Here is a 25,258-nt window from a genome sequence, read left to right on the forward strand (position 1 = left end):
AAGCATATTGACTGACTTCTCAAAAACTTTAAAAGTACTACAGATCTTGTTTAACTTTGTTCCACACAAGCTTTCCAACACTTTCTAACCACAGACTTCTATTTTCATAACAGCTTCTCATCCCCAGAGAACGACTGTTCCTCCGGACTTATTTCAGGAATATTGAGTGATTTTTTTTTCCTAATGGCTTCCCCCACAGATATGGAAGTTCCCAGGCCAGGGATCAAATCCAAGCTGCAGCTGCAGCAACCCAGATCCTTTAACCCTCTATGCCAGGGATCGTTCCTGCATCCCTGCAGCAACCTGAGCCACAGCAGTGGGAACGCCAAGTGATTTTTTTTAAGTCAGCAATGAAGGCTTTTTTAGAACTAACAGACAGCCCTGACAACTCAAACACACGGATCATCTGCCCAAGTACATGTTTTTTTCCCATCAATCAAAATTATGTATTGCTATTTATCATGGGTGGGAGGCATATAAGGGCCTGCAGTGGAGACAAGGAGGGCTCAGTCCATGAGTTCAGGCTACGTGGGTCTGGCCAGACTCCGGGAAGGTGCTGACAGGCTCCAGGGACACATCTGGATCTATCCCATCTCCGAGGAGAATAATGCCACCTACTTTTTCTGTTGTAGAACTCAGGCCAGGAAGAGTCATTTACTGTTAGTAAAAGCACTTCCATCCCCTCCCTTGAAAGCCCTCACTAACTGGAGCGGCTATTATTTATTGTCGGGGTGGAGGATGGTGACAGGGAGAGAGGCCATTGAACAGGGGAACACCCATCTCCTAAATCTTCCCAGGAAGGTGGGAAGGGTTGAGGGCAAGAATGTTGTAGAAGCGGTTTGGGATCTAAGACCTCAAACTTAAAAAAGTAAGCCTTTGAAATCTGGTGTGAACAGCAAATGGCATACTGTTGACTGAATATGACCCTGGAGCAAAAAGCACAGTATTTTCAAAAGATGTATTCGCTAGCCAGAAATGTTTGAAAAGTAAACATTCCTAGAAGCTTTGCTTATTATATAAATATTTAGCTAAGGTTTCTCTTTATCTATATTCACTTGTCTTATATTTAACATATGATTTCTTTTTTAATATAAACAGAAGAAAATAGGCCCTTGATGGTAAAGGGTTTAATTCACCCAGAGAAAATTGTTTAATGTCACTCAGTGCATAGAAATTGTAAGCTTGGGCTCCAGACTCAGCTGAGGTTGAAATCACACAACTTGCTAGATTGTAATTTTCCTCATGTCTTAGTTCCTTTCACCTCAAGCAGGTCCTCAGAAGATGGTTGTAGAAGCTGAATTATGACATATGTCATGGTTAGCAGAGGGCCTGGCACATGATTACTCCAAGAATGGCAGTGGGATTGATAAGAGTCACAGTGGAAAAAGTAATCATTAACAATAATGATGGAATAATAATAGTAATAATAGTAAGAGGTACCAGTAGAACCACATTGGAAAACTGTCTGGCATTATCTCCCAAAACTGAATGTTTGCAGAATTGATGGCTCGGTAATTCCAGCTCCAGGGATATGTGTGTCTGTGCATATGTAAGTACATGGATGCCATATATACATTTTTTTTTTTGCTTTTTTTTTTTTTTTTTTTTTTTGCTTTTAAGGGCAGCACCTGTGGCACATGGAAGTTCTTAGGCTGAGGGGGTTGAATTTGAGCCAGAGCTGTTGGCCTAGGCCACAGCCATAGCAACTCCAGATCCAAGTCAACTTGTTGCAACTTGTAGCAACTCCGGATCCTTAACCCACTGGTGAGGCCAGGGATCGAACCCACATCTTCACAGAGACAACAGTGGATCTTTAACCTGCTGAGCCACAGTGGGAACTCCAGATGCTATATTTTTATATACGCCCATCACAAGGCACCTTGGCATCCACACTGCAGCCCCGGGCACCACTGTCATTAAGCCATCAGGATGCCAGGGCCCAGGCAGAGTCATGGTTTCAATCCAGACTCCTGCCTTTCCTCTCAGGTTCCACAGCCACGCTGAGTTCTCCCACGAACCACCCCACTTTCCTCCCATAACCAATGGGCACACACATCTCCTTCATGAGACCCCTGTCCCCTCTCTGTGTTTCCATATCTGGCCTGAGGCTCTGGGCCCTTCCAAAATCCCACCTCCTTCTTAATGCTTTCTGGTCTCAACACTCTCTGCAGAATGCCCCCAGTGAACACCAGGTATCCTGAGCACACCCACAGGGCGGGAAAGAGGTCTTGCTGCCTCTGTGTCCCATGTGACACACCAATCACAGCAAAGCCCTCCAGAGGGAGCCTGTCCAAAGGCCTTAAGTCACAGTAAAAGGAGTGTGGGTTGGGGTCAGACAGACCTGCAGCCAAACCTTGCTATTTTCCAATTTGAAGACTTTACCCTATTCCTTCAAGCCCACATTTCCTTGTGAAATAGACTGACATAGCCTTGAACTCTGTGGTTATTGTGAGAATAAGCAAGTGAAATAACATCCATAACCACCTTCACATATAATACCAGGCCATGAAAGATGCTCCATAATTGGACCAGTCGCATCGAGGGATGTTTTGGTTGACAAGAAAAGACTGCCAGGCTAAGACAAATATTTGGGTACTCCAAGATGGAGATGGTTAGAGAGGAGAGATGCATTCTTCCAGCTGCATCTGGTGGCAATTTGTCAAGGGTTGGTACTGGCTGGAAGAGGGTGGCATCAAGTACATATGCCAGGTGCCCTCTCTCTGGTCTCAGACTGAATGAGTTTGAATCTAGCCATCGGCTTCCATTAAGTCTGTGAACTTGAGCCTATTATACATCCAGGCTGTGTCTCCCCATATCCTCATTTACAAGATGGGATTGTGGTTTCCACCTCCTCTGTCTGTTTCAATGCATAAATGAGATAAGATACCTGTAACAGATTTATTAGTGAACTGGACCAGGCAGATGCTAAGAAGATGTAGCTTAATGCTTCCTTTCCAATACCCTATTGAGACCACTTTGCACCCCCTTCATCCCCAGCTAGACCAAATCCCCTAAGCTAAATGCCCCAGACACAAACTTTCATTTTCATGAAAATGTCTTTATTAATGAAAAAGCCCAGAATTCTTCTAAATCAGACTCCAGTCTCTCTCTCGAATGAAAGTGCCTCCCTCATGGAGGAGAAGAAGCAGAGGTGGGCTTCTCTACTATTACCTGCCTTGCCCTTCTGCTCCTCCCTATAGCACCTGACTTGGGGGGAGGTGTGGCAACAGAAGGAGGGAGAGGTAAGGAAGTAGGGATCTTACCTGATGGGTGCCTTTGTAACCCTGTATCTCATATGAGATCTGTCAAATATTAACTCTTTCTCACAGGGTGCGCTCATGGGCTCCATTGAAGACGCCCACACCTACCCTAGACAGATCTCCTGAACAAAGGCTCAAAATAATCAAGCCTGGCCACGTCCACATCTCACAGTAGCTGGCAGAAAGCAGGCACCCTCCCCTCCACTCTCTCTGGAGACCTTTCCCCAAGTCCTAGCTTAGGACCCCTCCGGGCAGCATGTGGGCTTTAGGTAGAGTTCCAGTTTTTTGTTTTGTTTTGTTTGTTTTGCTTTTTAGGGCTGCACCCACCGCATATGGAGGTTCCTAAGCTAGGGGTCAAAATCAGAGCTACAGCTGCCTATCCTGCAAGAAGGATCCAAGCCCCGAATGCCACACAGCTCATGGCTACTCTGCATCCTAAACCCACTGAGCAAAGCCAGGGATCGAACCAGCATCCTCATGGATACTAGTCAGGTTTGTTTCCACTGTGGCACAAGGGGAACTCTGAGTTCCAATTTTCTGACCCTCCACCTTGTTGGCGTGTGTGGATGTCACTTGGAATGGGTCCCTGACCTGAGCAGTGCAGCTTGGTTAGCAGCATTCCTTAGTCCATCCACTAGATGTCAGTAGAAACCTTCCTGCTAGTTGTGACAATAACAACAAATGTCCTCAGACATTGTCTCCTAGGGGGCAGAATTGCTCCTGGTTGAAAACTAGATCAGACCATTCCCCCCGACACCCCCCCCCCCCCCGCAAGAGTTAATCAGATATTTCCACATGCTCTAAACTCCAGGAGACACTTAAAACTCCCTGAACACGCGCTTGGTTCAAAGAGGCACTGATTTCTCCCCTCCATACTAAGCTTTCTCACAGTCATCCCACCTTCTCTATTTCACAGCCTAGAGAAGGGGTGCATGAGCCAAGAGTGGTAAAACCTGGCTCTGGGTACCCCCCGAAATCCTGCACGAATGGTCTTTTCTTTATAGAATGGGGGGGCCTTTCTCACTTTTTGCACTCAGCATCTATTGCAAGAGGGGATACTCCATAAAGACAGGAAAAGAGCTGCACTGAATATCAGATTCGGGGACACCTTAACTGATTTAAAACAAATGTCCATGACATTGAGGGGGGAAATGTACTTAATAAGAAAAGAAAACATCTTAGGCATCTACGGCTTCCTTGATACAATTACATCTTGAGGCAGGGCCCAAAGTAGAAAAGGCTGGAGAAAAGTTCCATGGCCTCCTGCAAGCCCTCTTGCTTCTTTATACACTTTTCTGCAGTTGAGAGTCATTCTACCTCTTTCCTGGTTGTCCTCCCCCCTCCCCCACCCAGGATGAAAGGGAAAAGAAGGAAGACAAAGGGATGGGCGCCGTCATCATTCTTATTCCTCTTTATTCTACATCAATCCACCCCCACCAAAAGCATGTTGTAAAAGGATGGCTTGGGTCTATTTCAAAATAGAAAAATCCAACCTCATGGAAAAAAGCAAGTCATGTAATTCAATAATATTTTATTGTCGGCAGCATACAAGAAATTCAATATTGAAGCTTCGGAGCAAGAAGAAAGTTCAACCTATTTACAAGCAAACCAAAAGAGAGAAGAAAGAGGGCCTGTCACCAAACCCAGATCTTCAGTGCTGTCTTTTTTCTGTCAGGAATTAATAACGCGCACTTGTGGCATAGATAACTTCTCAGAAACATCTTTAAAAACTGCTCTTTTCGTAGCTTACCAACTAGCTAGCTACAGTAACTAAACACACAGACTTTGAAAAAACATGTGTCAAGGCAGCGTGAGCACTTCAGTAGCACTTCAGTAGTTTTATTTTCTAACAGCAGTAAGTTCCTTCCCCCTTTCCTATTATCATAGTTGACAAAGAGACAAATCCCTTGAACCCTCGTAAAATTCTTGTATCGGCTACTGTGCAAGTCTCTGTGTGTTCAGACTCCAAAAGCTTGTGAGTCAGTCAGAATTCCCTGCCAGTTGTCTCTTGTCAATCAAATGATCAGGTATGCATTTTATCAGAAGTGAAAGTGAATTTTTATTTATTTATTTATTTTTTTTTTTTGGCCATCCCATGGCATAGAGTTCCCAGGCTGGGGATCGAACGCGTGTCCCTGCTGCTAGAGAGACACTGTTGATCTCATGCCACAGAAGGATCTCCAAAAATGAATTTTTAATAAGATTGGAACTTCCCCTTGAGATGCTGCCTTTCAGCTACTGGAGGTCCAACATTCAAATTTTCAGCAAGTTCTGACACCAAAGTTTTTTCATAAGCAAGCAGCAAACTCATTTGATAGCAAAACCTGACACTTGCAGGCTACTTAGAGTCTTCGTTTATCTATTTTGTGCAAATACTCTATATTTTGTGGCAGAAATACTAATGTGTTGCCTTACAGGGTGCAGTTGCAGCCTCTATCACTGGGGTTCCATAACATATAATAGGTGCAAAACGTTATCTTTCTAAAACCCCCAAAAATCAGAGTTTGAAGAAAATATTTGCCCACAGGGTTTAGCATAGGAGCTGTGGACCTACAGTAGCCTGAACATGTGCCCAAGTTTCATTGGCACCATGGAGTTTTGTGGAGCCTGCGCACTACAGTTTCTTTAGTCTTTCAGGGAAGTCTGGAATATTCTGTATCCCAGTAAAGGAAGGCAAAACTTTGGGAATAAAATCCTCCAGATCTCCCTTACAGGAATTTACTTTGTGGAAGACTGTATTCCTGCCCAAAACCCTAGGTTTGACAAGTTACAAATACATATTTTCCTCTAAGGTGATTCCTTTTTGTTAAAAAATATTGTCTCTGATGGGGGTGGGAAGGAAGGAACCAAAAAAAGAATTGGAAAAAAAGACCTATCATGGTGAGTACCAACTGCTTCCTGATTGAGTAATATTAACCATTTACTTAGAAAGTGACTCTCTGGATGCAGAATTTATAGGAAAGTCAGATAGGACTTAACCTGGGCTCTAGCACCTAAGGAGAACAGAACTTGCCAAAGAAAATGATGTTTCGAGTTTTGTTGTGTCTGATGATGTAAATAAACGGGTGGTCAGCATTGAATTCATCCTTGTGTTGCAAGATTCGTGATCCTGGTACCTCTATGGAATCCCCACCATCTTCAGTTATTTCTAAGCACACTTTGTGAATAACATTTGAGAGGGCCACTCCCTTGGTCTCTGACATCCCAGAGAAATCAGATGTATCCTCATTAAAGATGTTTTTCAGCCCTAGGTTTTCCAGGCTAGCCCTGGGATCAATACTCTTTTCCACCTTAAATTTTGGAATGGAGAGTTTGACTTTGGCATTGGCCATGGTGCTGGGATTGGTCCACTGCAAGAGCGTCTCCGAGCTGAGTTGTTTTTCCACCTGAAGGACACAAAGAAGAGGAAAAAAATTTTCATTTCCAATTGTGAAAGATCCTGCTTGATTCAAAACAGAAAATGTCACTGTAAGCCCACTTTGGAAGCAGTGCAGATGGACTGACCATCAAAGATGGAATCAGCTCTGCAGTTTGGGTGTGTAACTAGTTCTCTTAAAAATGGTCCACTTGGGGAACTCCTATTATGGCCCAGAGGAAATGAATCCAACTAGGAACTATGAGGTTTCGGGTTTGATCCCTGGCCTTGCTCAGTGGGTTAAGGATCTGGCGTTGCCGTGAGTTGTGGTGTGGGTCGCAGACACCGCTCAGATCTGGCGTTGCTGTGGCTGTGGTGTAGGCTGGCAGCTGTAACTCTGATTAGACCCCTAGCCTGGGAACTCCCACATGCCATAGTGCAGCCCTAAAAAAAAAAATAAAAGGTCCACTCAACCACTGCACTACTGTAGCATTGTTCTTCTCCACTCACCCTATGACAGCAGACCTTTATTTTATAGTCTTTTTAGGGCCGCACTCTCGGCCTATGGAGGTTCCCAGGCTAGGGGTCCAATCGGAGTTATAGCCACTGGCCTACACCACAGTCACAGCAACGCCAGAACCAAGCCACATCTGTGACCTACACCACAACTCATGGCAACACCACAACTCATGGCAACACTGGGCGAGGCCAGGGATCCAAACTTCGTCCTCATGGATACTAGTCAGGTTCATTTCTGCTGAGACACAGCGGGAACTCGACAGTGGACCTTTTGCTATGAAATTATTTTAAACTATAGAGCAGCTATAGAGAAATGAATGCATGGATTATGATGCTGCATGGATAGTAGTGAAATAAATATAAAATTTGGAGTGTTTTTATACGTAATATTTATTGAAGGCTTATTTTAATTTCTCTACTAGGAAATTCAGAATATTCATGTTCTAGGCATGGCATCAAATTTAATAACTCAAAGCTAAAATTAGTTCTTTTAAAATGAGGATATGAACTAGGATCATTCTTTAAGATTAAAGGTGATGAAGGCATCCATTTCAGTTGGTTATTTTTGAAATGAGAGCTACGCAACGATGTGTAATATGATTTAGTCATATAATTCTTCACTGAGCAAATCTTAAATTGCTTCTTGTCCTTCTAATCCCCGACTAGTGAGAGGAGAAACATATAACAGAGAATGATAACAGTTTGACTATTATATATGGGGCAATCCTGCACTGCAGTTACTCATGTGAAACCTATAAAAATCAGGGAAATGACAAAGTCACAAGTTCTTTTTTAGTGGGGGAGGGAATCAGTGGATTTTTTTTACTAGTCTGTGATAAGTATTTTTTCAATGGATATTGTTCAATTTAAAACAGATTATTAAGACCAAAAGATTGTCCTAGGTAACTAGAAATGTTGAGCCAAAAACTACATCCTCTTGCCTACTTACTACTTGAGAGTCAGAAGAGAAGAAAATTTACCCATAAATCAAAAAATAATTAAAAAGAAAAAAAAAGAGCTTTTTCCTCCATTGTGTGGGTCGAATTATCCCCTTCTAAAATTCATATGTTGAAGTCCTAACCCATAGTGCCTTGGAATATGACCTTATTTGGAAATAGGGTCCTTGAAGGTGTAATCAGTTAAGATGAGGTCATTAGGGTGGGCCCTAGCCCAATATGACTGGTGTCTTCTTATAAAAATGGAAAATCTGGACACAGATACAGACTCACACTCACACAGGGAGAATGCCTTGTGAAGATGAAGGCAGAGACTGAAGTATGTGCCTACAAGTCAAGGAAAGCCAAAGATTGCCAGCATAGCTTCAGAAGCTAGGATGAAGATTCTCCCTCCCAGCCCTATGACAAAAACAACCTGCAGACACCTAGATCTTGGACTTCCAACCTCCGGAACTGTGAGACATTAAATTTCTGTTGTTTAAGACCCCAAGTTTGTGATACTTTGTCACAGCAGCCCTAGCAAGCTAAGATGATTTGTATTTTCCTTTTTTGTTGTGGTGGTTTTTTGGTTGCTTGTTTGTTTTCCCATAGCCACAGCATGCAGAAGTTCCCAGGGTAGGAACAGAACCCACGCCCTAGCCACAGCAAGGACAATGCTGGGTCCTTAGGGAACTCCTCTTTTTTTTTTTTTTTTTTTGTATTCTTGAATATATCTTTCTGAGACTCAAAACATCATTTCCTTTCATTCTGCATTTTAATAAGAAAAAAATGGTATGAGGGTATTTTAAGGAAGTAAAGTGTAAGACAACTAAATAACGTCTTCAAGAAAAAAGAGAGAGAGAGACGGGATTAAGATGGCGGAATAGAAGGACTGGAGCTCAACTTCTCTCCTAAAAACAACAAAATTCACAACTAAAGACTGAGCAATCTGCACCCATGGACCGGAAGCCCATACCCTACTCCAGAAGAAAAAGAGGAGGCACATCAAGAGGTAGAAGGGGTGATTTCGTGATATAAACAACCCCATACCTGCCAGGTGGGAAGCTCCACAGACTGAAAACTAACTGGTTCACAGAGACTAACCTAGAGGAGTGAGAGTTCTGAGCCCCACATCAAACTCTCACATGCGGGGATCTGGCACTGGGAGAAAGAGCCCCTGGAGAATCTGGCATTGAAGGCCAGTGGGGCTTGTGTGCAGGAGCTCCATGGGACTGGGGGAAACAGAGACCCCATTCTTAAAAGGTGCATACAGACTTTCATGTGCACTAGGTCCCAGGGCAGAGCGAGGTCTCCACAGGAAACTAGGTCAAACCTGACTGCAGTTCTTGGAGGAAATCCTGGGAAAACAGGGGTGAATGTGGCTTGTTGTGGGGGAAGGACATTGAAGGCAAAGCTCTCAGGAATATTCAGCAGCAGTGCCTTTCTCTGGAGGTGGCCATTTTGGGAAAATCTGGCCCCACCCGTCAGTCAGCACTGAGAAGGCCCAGGGCAAACAACAATCCAGGTGGGATCACAGCCCCACCCCTCAGTAAACAGCCTACCTAAAGAGCCTCAGGCACACAGCTGCCCCTAATCCCATCCAGAGACTAAGCCCCACCCACCAGAGGGATTAGAATCAGCTCCACCTACCAGTGGGCAGGCATCAGCCCCTCCCATCAGGAAGCCTACAGCAAGCCCCCATACCAACTTCAGCCACAAGGGGGGCAGACACCAGAAGTAAGAGAGGCTACAACTCTATTATCTATAAAAAGGTCACCACACCAAAAACCTATAAAAATGAAAAGACAGAGAACTATAACTAAGATGAGGGAGAAAGGAAAAACCCTAGAAAATCAGCTAAGCAATGAGAAGATTTTCAGTCTCCAGGAAAAAGACTTTAGACTGTCGATGCTGAAGATGATGCAAGACATTGGAAATAAACTGGAGGCAAAGATGGATAACTTACAGGAAACAATGACCAAAGAGATACAAGATATAAAACTTAAACAAGAAGAGATGCAAAATACAATAACTGAAATAACAAATTCACTAGAAGCAGCTAACAGCAGAATACAGGAGGCAGAAGAATGAATAAGCAAGGTGGAGGACAGATTAGCAGAAATTATGGATGCAGAACAGAAAAGAGAAAAAAGATTGAAAAAAAAAATGAAGAGTCTCAGGGAAATCTGGGACAATGTTAAATGCACCAACATCTGTATTATAAAGGTTCCAGAAGGAGAAGAGAGAGAGAAGGAGACAGAAAAAATATTCCAAGAGATAATAGCCGAAAATTTCCCTAACATGGGAAAGGAATCACTCACTCAAATCCAGGAAGCACAACAAGTACCATATAAAATAAACCCAAGGAGGAATACACCAAGACACATGTTAATCAAACTGACCAAAATTAAAGACAAAGAGAAAATCTTGAAAGCAGCTAGGGAAAAGAAACAAGTAACATACAAGGGAACCCCAATAAGGTTATCAGCAGATTTTTCAGCAGAAACTCTGCAGGCCAGAAGGGAGTGGCATGATACACTTAACGTGATGAAAGGAAAAAACCTCCAACCAAGATTACCCTACCCAGCAAGGCTCTCATTCAGATTTGAAGGAGAAATCAAATCCTTCACAGATAAGCAAAAGCTGAGAGAATTCAGCAACACTAAACCAGCCTTACAACAAATACTGAAGGAACTTCTCTAGGCAGGAAAGAAAAGACAGCAACAGGAAACAAAAATTCCACAAATGACAAGGCTCACCAGTAAAGGTATATATACAGTAAAGACATGAAATCATCCATGCACAATTATACCACCAAAATCCGAAATCATGAGAAGAGGTGGGTACAAATGCAGGACACTGGAGATGAACTTGCAATTAAGAGAACAACAACTTCAAACAATCTCATATACACATAGACTCTTACACCAAAACTTCAGAATAACTGCAAACCAAAAATCTACAATTGATACACAAACAAGGAATCTCTGGAGAAGAAATATATCTCATAGTAAATAAGTGCATAATCCACTATGAAGGGGGTCATTTGACATCATTCTTGCAATGCTGAAGTCTTATATCTGATTCTGATTTCCTCTCCATCAAAGAATTTATGATAATTATAATTAAACAATGCCACTGTACAATTAAATAATACAGTTCTACAATTGTAGTATTAATAACCATTTCTCTCCATGGTACAATGTAAGGTCTATAATGTCTTGTTTATCACATCACCTAGAATGGTGTAGTGCCTATATTGAAGAATCAATAAGATGTAACAAATTGTGAGGACATATTTACATAATTACATTGTTTTTTAACCAATTTATGCATTTTATATTTTACTTATTTTCAGAGGGTGTATTATTTTTGTTATTCTTACAAGTTAAGTTATTCTTTTTATTATGCTACATAAAATATTTAGTGGTATATAAGGCTTTCTTTATAAATTTTAGTTGCATAATATACACAATTTTAATGTAATGCTAATTGTTAAAGAAAAATTGAAATGTAATAGATAAAACTAAGTAGTAAAGATGAAAGCCATAAAAAAATGGGATAAAGTATAGAATAAATTTCCTATTTGTTTCAGCATATTTTCCATTCCACTTCTCCAGTGGGAGTCACTTAATCTGTTTCTTAAGATCCATGATATAATAATCTGTGTGAATGTAATTGTGTTTAAATGTATGTATTTTATTCTGTAAAAAATAAAAATACAATTTCAGGAAAAAAAAAAAAGAAAAACTACCTAAAGAATTACTCATAAATACCAGATAAAGCAATAAGCAAAATTCATTATGTATAATAAACTGATACTTGACGCATTAAAAAAAAAGAGAGAAAAGAAAAAAGAGAGAGAGAGACCAAGGCACAAAGTGGAGTGAAAAGGAGAGAGAAGAGTGAATAGAAGAAGAATGAAGAAGGGAATTATAATTCAGTTAGTAAAGTGACAGACAAAACATAATGAGAACCAAAGTAGCAGGCAGGGTGGGGACCAAGTGAGACCATCCCCTGGAAAGACAGCAAGATCTGACTGGAAATAAATCACGTGAATCCTAGGTTCCTTAAAGAGCCCCTTCTTCTTCCTGCCCAAGGGCAGAGGCCCAAGTGGAAGGGTGCTAGGAAGGCGGAAGGGGAGGGCTGAGGAAGAACAGCGGACCTATGGGGGGCGTTTGGGGGGAATACAGCACAGAGAGAAAGCAGGTGAAAACAGAGGCAGATGAGACCTCTACTATTAAACCTCCTGCCTCCACCTGTATAAAAGCATAAGAAAATCTCTTCTATGTGTACGCATTAAAAGAACTTTTCAAAACCCAGAGAGTGTACAACACAAAGCGTGAGTCCCAAAGTTAACTGTGGACTTGAGTGAATAATGCATCCATATTGGCTCACTGAGTGTAACGCAGAGGTACCACAGAATGCAAGATGTTAACAATAGAGGCCTCTAACCTGGAATTAACCCAGATTGCAACTTCCTGGGTTCCATTCCAATTCTACACACCACCCACGAGTTTGTGACCCCAGACCAGTTACCTACCCTTCTGTGCCTCCTTCCTACTCTGGTGATAGTTTCTAACTCTTGGGACCGCGGTGAGAATTAGATGAACCAGTGCATGTGGGGAACACAGTTCCTGGCACATTGTAAGTACCAAACAAACAGATATTACCTGTTTTAATATTAAAGAGAAAGGCCCCCAAAGAACCAAGAAACCCTTGGAGACCGCTGAGCAAGAGACCTGTAAGGCAGGGTTGCCGGGTCACCTCTAGCAACCACAAGCACCGCCCCCTGGGCCCTATAGCGCCTGTGTGTTGAGCCCTGGCCTCCTTCCTCACCTGCTCCAGGCCAGTGGATCCATCCTCTACATCCTTGGGTAGCAGGATGAGCATACTTAGGTGCTTATTTTGAAAAGGAAGCTCTATGATCTTACAATTGATACTGTCGATGTTGCCCATACAGAACGTGGCCTCCATATTCATCATATGCACTGGCTTGGTGTCCGTCTGTAAAAGGAGAAGAAATTTGATTTTCTTGCTTTCCACATACACACACAAACATACACACACATCTCAACACATATAGGTACACATACTACTATACACACCACATATATATAACGCTGTTCTTGTCATCATGGCTTAAAGGTCCACATCATCAGAGACTGTCCTGTCAAGAGTTTATGACTTCCTTTGAAAAGTTATTCATGTGATTTATAATTACAGGAGTTATACATAATATAATACTGTATTTGCAGCTATAAAACATTAAAAATAAGACAGGAGGAATGGAAATAAAGGCAAACTTTAACTTAGTCTTTATAGATGCCTGTAATTATAAGATCTTTAAACCATTCTTGGTGGAGCTCACTTGAAAGTAAATTCTAGTGCAAACCCACATATCCATTTATACAGCTTTTCCTTATAGAGTGCCTACTAAAGAAAAGTTAGCCTATAGCAGAATAAAATCACACTTCAAAGTTTTGTCCTCTGCCTTTGGTTTTAGTTACCCCTCCCTCAGTGCCCTCTTCCTCTTCTGATGCATTTAGAGACAAGAAACTTTGAAATTTAATCTCAAATGTGACATAAAAAAATGCTGTGACCTTGAAAAAGTCATCTAACCTCTCTGGGCCTCAGTTCCCTTATCAATTGAATGAAGGAATTGGAGATTCCAGAATGATCCTTACTTCTGAGGAGATGGAGATGGGAGGGGAGAGGGCTACACAGAACAGCGCAACTGTTGCTATATTTTTCTTAAGAAGATATCTGTATCTATCTACATATATGGGTGTGTCTAAAAATCTTCATCAGGGAGTTCCCCTTGTAGCTTAGCTGTTAACGAACCCAACTAGGATCCATGAGGATGCGGGTTCGATCCCTGGCCTGGCTTAGTGGGTTAAGGATCCTGCATTGCAATGAGCTATGGTGTAGGTCACAGACAGGGCTCAGATCTGGTGTTGCTGCAGCTGTGGCATAGGCCAGCAGCAGTAGCTCCGATTTGACCCCTAGCCTGGGAACTTCCATATGTCGCAGGTGTGGCCCTTAAAAAAAAAAAAAAAAGTAAAAATCTCCATCAGATTAGACTACTAATAGTTTCTAAATGTGCATAAATTGCGACCACCGAAAACTGTCATTTATCAGCACTGACTTTGGCTACAATAATCTCTTTTTTTTTTTTTTTTTGCATGTTTTTTTTGTTTTGTTTTGTTTTGTTTTAGGGCTGCACATGTAGCGTATGGAAGTTCCCAGGCTAGGTGTCCAATCTGAGCTGCAGTTGCCAGCCCACAACACAGCCACAGCAATGCCAGGTCCAAGTCATGTCTGTGACCTACACCACAGTTCACAGCAATGCCAACTCCTTAAGCCAGTGAGTGAGGCCAGGGACCAAACCCACATTCTTGTGGATACTAGTCAGGTTTGTTATAGCTGAGCCCACAATAGGAACTACCAATAATCCCATTTTCTGAAACATAAATCAAGACATACCTTCTGAAAACAGGACCAAGTAACAATTAGCCCAGGTAATACAGGATATATTATATATTATATGTACATATATGTGTGTGTGAATCACCTTTTTCAGAGTAGGTACTATACTAAACTTTTAAAAATCTAACTTCATCAATTTAGCCAAGCCTTTAAAAGAGACACCAAAGGATAAGAGAATATGTTTAGTAACCTCACCCCCAAAGTTCAGGAGTTGACAAGAGCAATTCAAAGGAAACTGAGGAAAAGTAATAGCCTCTGCACTCAAAAGCAGGGTGTAGGCCCACGCGGACTTGAATAGTGCTTTATTGTTTGGTTTGGTGAAACGCTGACATGAATGGCATTAAATCCTTATTAATTCTCTTCCTAGAGTCTGAGTTTCCAGCATGTGATATGCCCTAGCTTTATGATCTAATAACGAGAATAAAAGAATTGCACACATGTCTTCCTCCTGTTGTGAAAGACACCCATTAAAACGTTCTTCAATGTAAAAACCACAGATCTGAGGGTGATCAGCACAAAAGCCCATGATGAACTCACTATTACAAGGACCTTAAGATGTTCTGGGCGGTCCTGCAGCTGGTGTGATGGGCACCATTAGCAACATGTTCAAGTTTCATTTAAACATACTCAAGACCCCTTTGCAAGCCCTTCCCAGGGAGGAGAGCCAACCCCAGCTAAACACTCTGGAGGATACTCCATGTCAGGGTCACTGGGGCCAACACCCCACTCACTGCAGAGGCTGTGTACAGTCCTGATCCACTTGGCTCCAAAGAAAAGGCAACACTAAGAAAGTCAAAAGGCCATGTTTAAAACTCAAAGACTAGAAAGTGAAAAATACAGAGTTCGCTAAAGAAGTGTACGTTTGGTTCCTGCTTACTGAGATATGGCTCTGTGTGCAGGGTCAGTCCTGGCCCATGCAGACAGCCTTAAGACCACTGTAGTCCCAAATGGAGGAAGAGGACATGGATAGGGACTGGCTCCCTTCCTAGGATCTGGGATGTGTTGAGTAGGTAACAAGCACATTCAGGGGTTATGGTCCTCTCCCAGTGAAAATGGTCCATGGATCTTGCATCAGGATCCATGGTGGTCCCAAAGGCCAAAAAGGTTTTGTCTGCTATTGACTGTTTAATTTTTATTTTATTTATTTATTTATTTATTTTTTTTTTTTTGTCTTTTCTAGGGTTGCACCTGCAGCATATGGATGTTCCCAGGCTAGGGGTCTAATCGGAGCTGTAGCTGCCAGCCTACGCCAGGGCTACAGCAATGCAGAATCTGAGCCTTGGCTGTGACCTGCTCCACAGCTCATGGCAACAGCGGATCCTCAACCCACTGAGCGAGGCCAGGGATCGAACCCGAAATCCCATGGTTCCTAGTCGGATTCGTTAATCACTGAGTCACAGTGGGAACTCCCGCTATTGACTGTTTAATCAAATTGATCTGTACAGATTGGTCATTCATTCATTCAACAAACATTTGCTGAGCACCTACCAATGTGTTAGGGACTGAACCAGGAGCTATAGAAGTTGAGGTGGATAAAGGATTATCTCTACCCTTAAAAGTCATGCACTAGTAAGAAATTTAGATAAGTAAATAAATAATTAGATTTCACCACAGAAAACACACCTGGGGCAGGGGATTTGGTAGGGGAGGGTGTGAAATATGAGTAAAACTCTGTGGGTACAAAGAAAAAGTAATGGAAACTCATCCAGCTAACTCAGGTATAGATTGTATCTTGAAGGTCCTTTCTGCCTGGATTTTAGCACTAAGAAAATACAATTATAATATTTGACCAAAGTGATTAAAGCTAAGAACTCTAGGTGCTAGAAGAGACCTGAAAACTAGAACTAATGCATGGGAGCTACAGTGTAAACAGGCTACCTTCAGCTATTGTACTGCCTGACCCATAGTTCTGAGTCTGTATTCTTAACACAAGTCAGATCTCAACAAATGAGACCAAACCACAATATCATACAGATTCCTGGTGTTTCTAGGTGCTCTAATGAAAAGAGTCGATTTTCCAGCCTTGGTTCTTTGGTTTCATATACAGTAGAGGTACTTTACTTATGTCTATGAATTATTTTTGACTTGGGATATGGCTTCATTATTCCCTCAACATTATTAATGAGACCTCCCTACAAAACAGATTTCTAATTCTTCCCCATAATGACTCCCAAGTGTGGCAGATGAGTAAACTATGTTTTTTCCTTTACAGCCAACAAGCACCTCAGGGCATCCTATAAAGGAAAATATCAGAACCATTTACTTCGCTATTAACAGGTGAGAAATGAGATCACAGAGGGGCTTATTTTTTATTTATTTATTTATTTTGCCTTTTCTAGGGCCGCTCCCGAGGCATATGGAGGTTCCCAGGCTAGGGGTCTAATCAGAGCTATAGCTACAGGCCTACGCCACAGCCATAGCAACATGGGATCCAAGCCGAGTCTGTGACCTACACCACAGCTCACGGCAACACCAGATCCTTTAACCCACTGAGCAAAGCCAGGGACAGAACCCGCAACCTCATGGTTCCTAGTCGGATTCGTTAACCACTGCGCCACGATGGGAACTCCAGGGGCTTATTAACCTGGAACAAGATTCCCAACTGGTCCACATTTCATGATGATCCAAAGGTCTCTGATGCTGGGATTCAGTTTGTTCCTTTTCTTTTCCTTTCTAATGGTCCCAAATATCTGTAGCTATTTTACTATTGGTGATTTATCTTTACCCACTGTTATAAGTTCTAAAAGATCTTACTCAGATATGACCCAGAGGATATTCTAGGAAAAGAATGAAAGGCTCTGGTTTACAGTTCTTTTTTGACACTTACCTCCCAGGAAAGCACACTATCTCCTGTGTCTCAGTTTTCTTCATTGGAGTGAATTCCTATGGTCCTTTATGTTGCTATTATTTTTCAGACCTAGAATTGGGATCCTTTAACTGCTACACACAGCCCACATACCTTGTTGACCCTGAAAGGGCATTCTTTGGTTTCTGATTCAGGAAATTTCTTCATCCATTTTCCAATGAAGTAGGCAGCATTAACCACAAGGATTTTGGTCTGGTCATTGACACTGTTGTCAGCTAAAATGTTCTCAAAGTGGCCTGCAAACAATTTTAAGAAACCACAGGGTTATTCTTACAAACCACATCTGATATCCACACACCAAGTCCACTCACGGATATTCAACCCCGGCTAGAGCCACACCGTATAAGGTCTAGTAGTCCAGATCATCTCATTTCAGAAGGACCCCTTTCTCTCCTTTCATCTTGCCACAACCATACTTTCCAAAGACACCTGGGGAGGAGAATGAGGGAAGAGGAGGGAGGAAAAAGAAAAGAAGAGGAGCAAGAAGAAAAGCACAAGCCCCCACTGTGGAATGTCTATGCTGTCCCAGGCAATGGCTACACATGTCATGTGCATGGAATCGTGCATTTCTCTCCACTTTACAGATGAGGAAGCTGAGGCTCAGTGTTAAGTTTCTTGCCCAAAATAATGCAGGAGCCAAGGTGGTCTCAGAATTCAAAGCCAAGTCTTTATGACTACAAAGCCTATGTGCAGGAAGGAAAATGCAAGAGCTCTTACTTTCCACCAGGCCCTGTGCTCCATATTGTTACATGTTTTAATCTCACTTCCTTCGTGATGATCCTGTAGGGCCAAGGTCATGGTTCCCAATTTATAGTTGAGGAAACTAAGGCTCAGAGTAGCCAAATGGCTTTGCTGGTTCACTTAGCAGCCAAGCTTGTCTTATGCCAGGACAGCACTTTCCTCTTCACCCCACAGCTCCCCGCCCCCTCCCCAAAGTGCACTGTTGTCCATGTATTTGCATCAAGGTTGCTGTAATCCCCACCACAGGCTCCGTAACAACTGCAATTGCCATAGAGCTCAAATTCCCAACAGCCGAAACAGTTTGATGCTGATAATCCCTTAATAAAATTAAGTTCTTGTCTTTGAGTAGCATTGACTTTTTTCACAAAGATTTTCATTTACTTAATCTTTCAAATCTTCCCCCCTGCTCAGGTCCAGGAAGTGGACTACCCATGAAGGCCCTACACTGTTTTCATGCTCTGCAGTCACCATCTTAAAATTCTTAATGTAGTTTTTAATAAAGGGTCCTGCATCTTCATTTTGCACTGGGACCTACAAGTGATGTAACCAGTCCCACCAGTGCTATATGATGTGTTAAATATGAAACAGCATCGCTGAAGAAGTAGGGGAGCTAGTAAGTGGTTGTGACTGAACTTAAACCTTGAGCTTCTGATTTCCAATTCAGAAATCTTTTCACTAAACTACCTTCTCCAGGTAAAAACAAAACAAAACAAAAAACCCTCACATTGATGAAGACTTTAAAAGGGAGGCCCTGGGAGGGAAAATACAATTGGCTAACAATCTTACAAGCACACAGCAATTTAAATGGAAGCTGCTTTTTTGCTTATACATTTTAAAAGTGTGCCTAACCTGGTATTCCTTAGACCAGACTTTTCTCTTCATATGAAGCCAAAGAAACTTAATTTCAATAACAAATATATATGGATGTATATATACATCTGTTTGTGCATCTGTATCTGTGGCTACCCTCTATTATTTTGGCTATATTATATTGTTCGTTAGCATATATTATCTAATTTGAGCCTCACAGCAACCATGTGAAAATTAAATTAGATCACATATGTCCCCATTTTACGGTTCAGTAAACTGAGGATCCATAACCAAACTCCTCAGTTAATAAGTGGCAATGTCTGGATCTGAATCTGGGTCCTGAATGACTCTTAACTCGTGTCTGTTCCATGTCCCCACTCTGCAGTTACGGCATGGGTTCCATCCTTCCTGCGTCAATCAGGCAAGAGGGCTGCCTGGCCATTCTCACAGAGAATGTGTCTCTCTTGCCACAGATGTAGGTCCCTCCCCAGACTTCAGTGACTGCAATGACACCTGAAAAATCTAATTTGCTCTTTCACAATGAGGTGCTGTGGACCAAAGAGGTGCTGGATCTGTGTCCCTCCTTATACAGGTACAAATATGTCCCCTGGGAAGACATATTGGTGAACACTGATTTGCACCCAAACTCATCTTAGCTCCAATCCCTTTCCAGCAAGCAGAGAATTTTAATGGAGGGAGGAGTCAAGAAAGGAAGAGGCCTGAGGGAAGCGCTAAGCTAGAGACAGGACCAGGCAGAAGCAAGGAAGCGACCTTGTGGTAAGACTGAGGACAAGTTTCCACCATGGTTTGTTTTGCTTTGCTTTTTTTAGGTGTGCATTCGATTGCCTAAGACCTTCTGTCCTTCTTTCCTTAATATATTTGTGGAATTTTTGAGCCGAAAGTGGTCTCAAGTTATCATCCAAGCCCTTAATTTCCAGATTGAAAAATGAGCCTCAGAACTTGCCCAAAGCTGTACTTTGTTGGAGGCGCAGCTGAGGCTCTAGGAGGGCATGTGGCAGCTCGTTGGAGAGCACCTCCAGGTAAACTAAATTTGAAGCACCTGGAATTTCTTCCAAGTGAGATGATGCAGGAAATGCCCAGAAATCCAAGTGGCTGTAATGACTTGATAAGCAAGAATTTATCTTGTGCATCAAAAACATTCAAGAAATCCTCCAGATGCTCACTTTTATACTTAATAAAAAGATTCGTTAGAAGATACGGTCTGTTTCCTTAGTGATTTGTAGCAGAATAAGTAAAAGATACTTGCCGTCTGTGAGTTCCTTAATTGAGTTGTTGATCTGACCTTTTGTTTCTTCCAATTTATCTTTGAAATCAACAGTCTCCATTTCCTTTGCATAGGGTCTCTTCGTAGAGCTGATGAACTCCTGAAAAATATCCAGTTTATAAAATTGCCAAGCCCTTAAAGTCTGTAGTTAAACCATCAAGTTGTTATACAATTCTAACACAAGGACTTTTAAATGTCTATTGCTGTGGGAGTTTCCGATGTGGTGTAGTGGGTTAAGAATCCAGCTGCAGCAGCTGGGGTTGCTGAGGAGGCTCAGGTTCAATCCCCAGCCCCACGTAGTGAGTTAAAGGATCCAGCTTTGCTGCAGCTGAGCTTGGATTCGATTCCTTGCCTGGGAACTTCGATAACTCTTGGGTGCAGCCATTAAAAAAAAAAAAAAATCTATTACAATGACTATTCTCAAAATCTGAAAAACCTCATGTAAAAGTCAATGAATTTTCTTTGTATTAAGTATTTCATTTGTTCAGTTCTAAGACAATATCAATTATTAAATGCTTCCATCAATTTAGTATCAGTTTGGAGGGAAAAAAGCAGCATCATGGTAAATGCACACAATTATAATATAGATTCCAATTTCAGAAACATTCAGATGTAAATACAAATAAAATGTAAATATACATAAGCTTATAGACATATGTCTTAGAAGAGAAGAAATGTACAGAAACTCTGTAAGAAGAAAATTTTTATCCTCACCAAAATAAGGATTCTATAAATGTTTGCTACTCAGTGCTGTACGCCCTGTTGTTTAAGGAGAAAGAGGTTTAAATCATGAGCTGTCTTGCATCTATAAAGATGCACTTGGAGTTACCATCGTGGTGCAGCGGAAATGAATCCAACTCGGAACCATGAGGTTTCGGGTTCAATCCCTGGCCTCATTCAGTGAGTGAAGGATCTGAGGTAGCTGTGAGCTGTGGTGTAGGTTGCAGTGTAGCTCCGAGGGGATCCTTCATTGCTGTGGCTCTGGCTTGGCCGACAGCTGTAGCTCCAAGGGGACCCTTAGCTTGGGAATCTCCATATGCCATGGGTATGGCCCTAAAAAGCAAAAAAACAATAATAATAACAAAATAAAGATGCACTTATTAGAGAATTAATAACCTCGTACTCCAGTTCTCTCAAAGAAGAAGCTAAGAAGAAGGGTGGGATTTGTGAGTGTTTGAGAAGATAAATGGAGCCCACAGCTTCCCTATATTTTAAGCTAGAATATGTGACAGCAACTGATTCCCACTATATTCCACCTTCCCATTAGGCCTAATTTATTTTAAATAAATCATAAATGAGCATCCTAGGAGTAATTTTCACGAGGGAAAAAAAAAGTTATTGGTCTAACCATGAGAAAACGTCATCCCTGGTAAACGGTTGAATCTTGTTAATTGCTTTGAACCACTTACCATAGAAAGATTCAGAGCTTTGTCTATGTAGAGCCGTTTGATTAGTTTCAGGGAGTAAAAGGAACTAAGTTTGTTGACATCCGATGTTACTGTTTGAAATCCAAAGGGCACATCTTTGACATTTTCAAAATGAAGGACCTGTGAAGAAAAAAAGTCTGTGGCCTTTGAAGCATTGCCTCTTCCCACCGCCATTAACATGTGATCCTGGGCAACTTCCTCGCCTTGATCCTGGGTATCTCCCAGCTCTACTGTGCCCCAAAAAGCAAGGCTTCACAATCTTAGCACAGCTGACACTTCAGACTGGATAATTCTATGCAGGGGGTGGGAGCAGCTGTCCTAGGCATTCCCTGACCATTGAAGGTGCCAGTGCCACTCGTTCTTCTGTTCGTGACAACAAAAATGTCTCCAGACATTGCCGAATGTCCTGGAAAGGAGCGAGGGCAGGAAGGGGCACATTGTCCCCTGGTGAGAATCACTGCCGTAAAGATGCTCTTCGCCTGATTTAACCATAAGGAAAATTTGCCTCCGTGCTCTTTTCCACACTTGCAGAAGAGTGAAGCTGAGTTATACTTTCTATCCAATTTAGAGACAAGAAGAGATTAATACCGAGAGATAATCATTAGGCAGGTATCAGATTCCAGGACAGAATGGCAATCTAGGGTCTATACCTTTTGTTGCTCTAATAAGGGCCAAATAGCTGATACGTCTTTCATAGCAGGCAGCTGCCACAAATGGGAAGCTGCCCTGGTGGGCTACAGATAGCCCTGCCTTTGAATCCCATTCTGTACCTACTAGAAATGTAATCTTGCCTAACTCTTCGAAACCTCACTTTCCCATCTGTAATATGGCCTGAGAATACCTATTTTTCTGAGTTGCTCTGAGGACTACAGACATTATATGTAAAACACCGAAAATATCATATGGATTCACAATATTAATAATTATTATTCTAAGCCACTTAAAACTAGGATACTGTCTTCTGGAAGGCTTCAATCCTTTTATTTTGTTTCTGACTTCTCTTTTGTTCCAACCAATAGCCCAGCATCTCCTCTGCCCAAAACATGATGTCAGGATAAGGTGATGCTCTCCTCACTCCTAACTCATAATAACCACACCCTGATGCCACACCTCAGTAACATCACTAAATGGGCACATTGCACCAATGAGTCACACAGTCTCAGTACTGTAGGATCAAATGGACTAGTCCAAGGCATAAATAACTCTCCTGCTCTCTCTGCCTAATGACAAGCAAGAAGACTTGAAAGTTAAAGAATCCAAGTAACTACTGTGGGGAATCAACTGTATGTACTGAAAAGACCTTCATTATTATTACTGACGAATGGGCCCATTACCAGGAAGTCCTCTTTTCTGTCTCTTCTCTAATAGCAGAGAGAAATGAGGAATGGGGTAGGGATTGCAGGGTAGAGGAGCTAAAAGAGGAGGGCAGATGAGAAGATACAGCTCCATCTCTCCTCTATTCAAGTTTCCTTTTCCAGTCCTCCTCAATTTCAAGTGTAAATTCTTCATCCTGACCCAAATAACATTTCCTGGGCCATAGTTTCTGAGGATCGATGGGTATAAAAAGATTTATGGGTATTTTTTAATGTTTCTGAGCTCGTGGAAAGAAAGACTCTGTTGAACTAGAATGGTCAACGTAAGAATAATAATGGAACGAAATTAGAAGGGCTTTCACTTACCATGTACAGGTAAATAGTGGTGTGGGCGGGGGCGGGGGGAAATGAGCCCTCCACCCCCAAATGGGTAAAGGAGGTCAAAAGTACAAAATTCCAGTTTATAAAATAAATAAGTCATGAGGGTTAATGTCCAGCCTGGTGACTATGTTAATAACACTCTTCTGCACATTTGAAAGTTGCTAAGAGAGGAGATCTTAAAAGTTCTCATTACAAAAAAAAAAAGAATGTAACTGCGTATGGCGACAGATGTTAACTAGACTTCCTGGGGTGATCATTTTGCAATATATACAAAGAGTGACCATTATATTTTATATTTATATATGTATATTTAATTACATACACCTAAAACTAATATGATTTTACATGTCAATTATACGTCAATGTTTTAAACAAAATAAAAATAAGTAAGAACTTAAAATGTAACAGTATGGAAAAATCACCTCATTTGAAGGTCTAAGAACTTTACAAAGATAGTCAACTATAGCCAAAAAGAAACTCTTAAAAAATTTTTATTTAGATCTGCACACATGTATATATGTCTATATATATATATATATATATATGTCTATATACGTGTGTGCATGTGTATGTGTTAAAACATCATCTTAGTCTGTTCTCAAATGGAATACTCAAGCCCCAGAGAGTATTCTAAAGCATAAGTAGACACAATCCATCTTATTTATCCATGTAACTTAAAGGTAGATGATTTTAAATGTTATTTCTATATTGAAATAAGTCTGGATATATGATAGCTATCCAACAGGGACACAGAATGGGGTAGACTACATTATAGAGTGCAGTTTAGCCTGCATCTTAATCTAAAGCATAATGCTGTACATATAAATTTTGTGCATAAGACAGGGGTGTAAATTTACACCCTCTCTGGTTGGGGTATTTGTGGCGAAACATTTAACAAACATCATCTTGATTGACACTTACAATATAACCGGTAGAAAATGTCAGGTGACTCCCCAAAAGGCATTTGCTAATGCAAAACTTGGGATTACCTAGCAGATCCCCAGGTTCTCCACCACAACGTGGTGCCTGTTCTAAACGTGGTGCAGGACAGATAAATGAGCTTTCCAAAAAAGGATGAAGAGAGAGTTCTGGAAATGGCAAAACTCCCAATCCTGAGCAATTGTGACCAAGAGCCTCATTCCTTTTTCCCTAGGCACCACCTGTGTGTTCTCATAACTGTTCCCACTCAAAGCAGAAACAAAGTGTGGGGCTTACCTGTCCAATTTCCTTTGCTGTGTCACCTTTGGCACCCACTTGAGCAAGTGACAGAGAGGTGGAGAGACAGATTGGAGAGAAGAGGACATTGCCCACTGGCTCCTTTTCACACAGGTGTTTGAACAGGTCAACTGCAAAAGCTGAATTTGCCAGTTGCAGGGCTTCCATTGTGTGCCTAGAAAAAAGGATAAGAGTGAGGTTCTATCCACAGCATCTTTAGAGTGTTATCAGTGTTCTGCCAATGAAATAAGAATTCTAGTCGAACAAAGTAAATGTTGGAGTTCCCTGGTGGTGCAGTGGGTTAAGAATCCGGCATTGTCACTGCTGTGGCTCAGGTCGCTGCTGTGGCATGGGTGCAGTCCTGGCCTGAGAACTTCCACCTTCCGCATCCCAAGGGTGCAGCCAAAAAAAGGTAAAGGTCTTGGGTAGAAGAGAGGAAGGAAGGAACTTTCAGTAAATACAAATTTAAAAGCCACAGTGAAAGAAACTTCTGGGCTAATGTCTTAAAGTCTAAATGCCCAGTATGTGAGGTGCTCTGTGTGTACAACTCTTCCCTGGGAGTTACAAATTCAGGTCAACTCGGCCACAGGGGCCATTGTCAGGGGCCCAGTGGTCACACCTCTTCCCCTGTACGTGGTCAGAACAATGGACAGCACTGATCA

General features: G+C 41.8%; 1 protein-coding gene across 1 annotated transcript in view; it reads right to left on the minus strand.

Annotated features, from left to right (window-relative positions):
- Window positions 4,772-25,258, minus strand: part of SERPINB5 (serpin family B member 5) — a 28,141-nt gene continuing 7,654 nt past the window's right edge. The window contains exons 2-7 of the mRNA XM_021099575.1: window positions 24,597-24,771; window positions 21,670-21,807; window positions 20,243-20,360; window positions 17,518-17,660; window positions 12,909-13,076; window positions 4,772-6,646 (exon numbers count right to left, since the gene is read on the minus strand). Of these exons, the coding sequence (XP_020955234.1) occupies window positions 6,254-6,646; window positions 12,909-13,076; window positions 17,518-17,660; window positions 20,243-20,360; window positions 21,670-21,807; window positions 24,597-24,764 (1,128 nt within the window). The 5' untranslated portion in view covers window positions 24,765-24,771 and the 3' untranslated portion in view covers window positions 4,772-6,253. The remainder of the gene's footprint in view (window positions 6,647-12,908; window positions 13,077-17,517; window positions 17,661-20,242; window positions 20,361-21,669; window positions 21,808-24,596; window positions 24,772-25,258) is intronic.

This window comes from Sus scrofa, chromosome 1 (assembly GCF_000003025.6).
Source record: "Sus scrofa isolate TJ Tabasco breed Duroc chromosome 1, Sscrofa11.1, whole genome shotgun sequence".
Classification (NCBI taxonomy): domain Eukaryota; kingdom Metazoa; phylum Chordata; class Mammalia; order Artiodactyla; family Suidae; genus Sus; species Sus scrofa.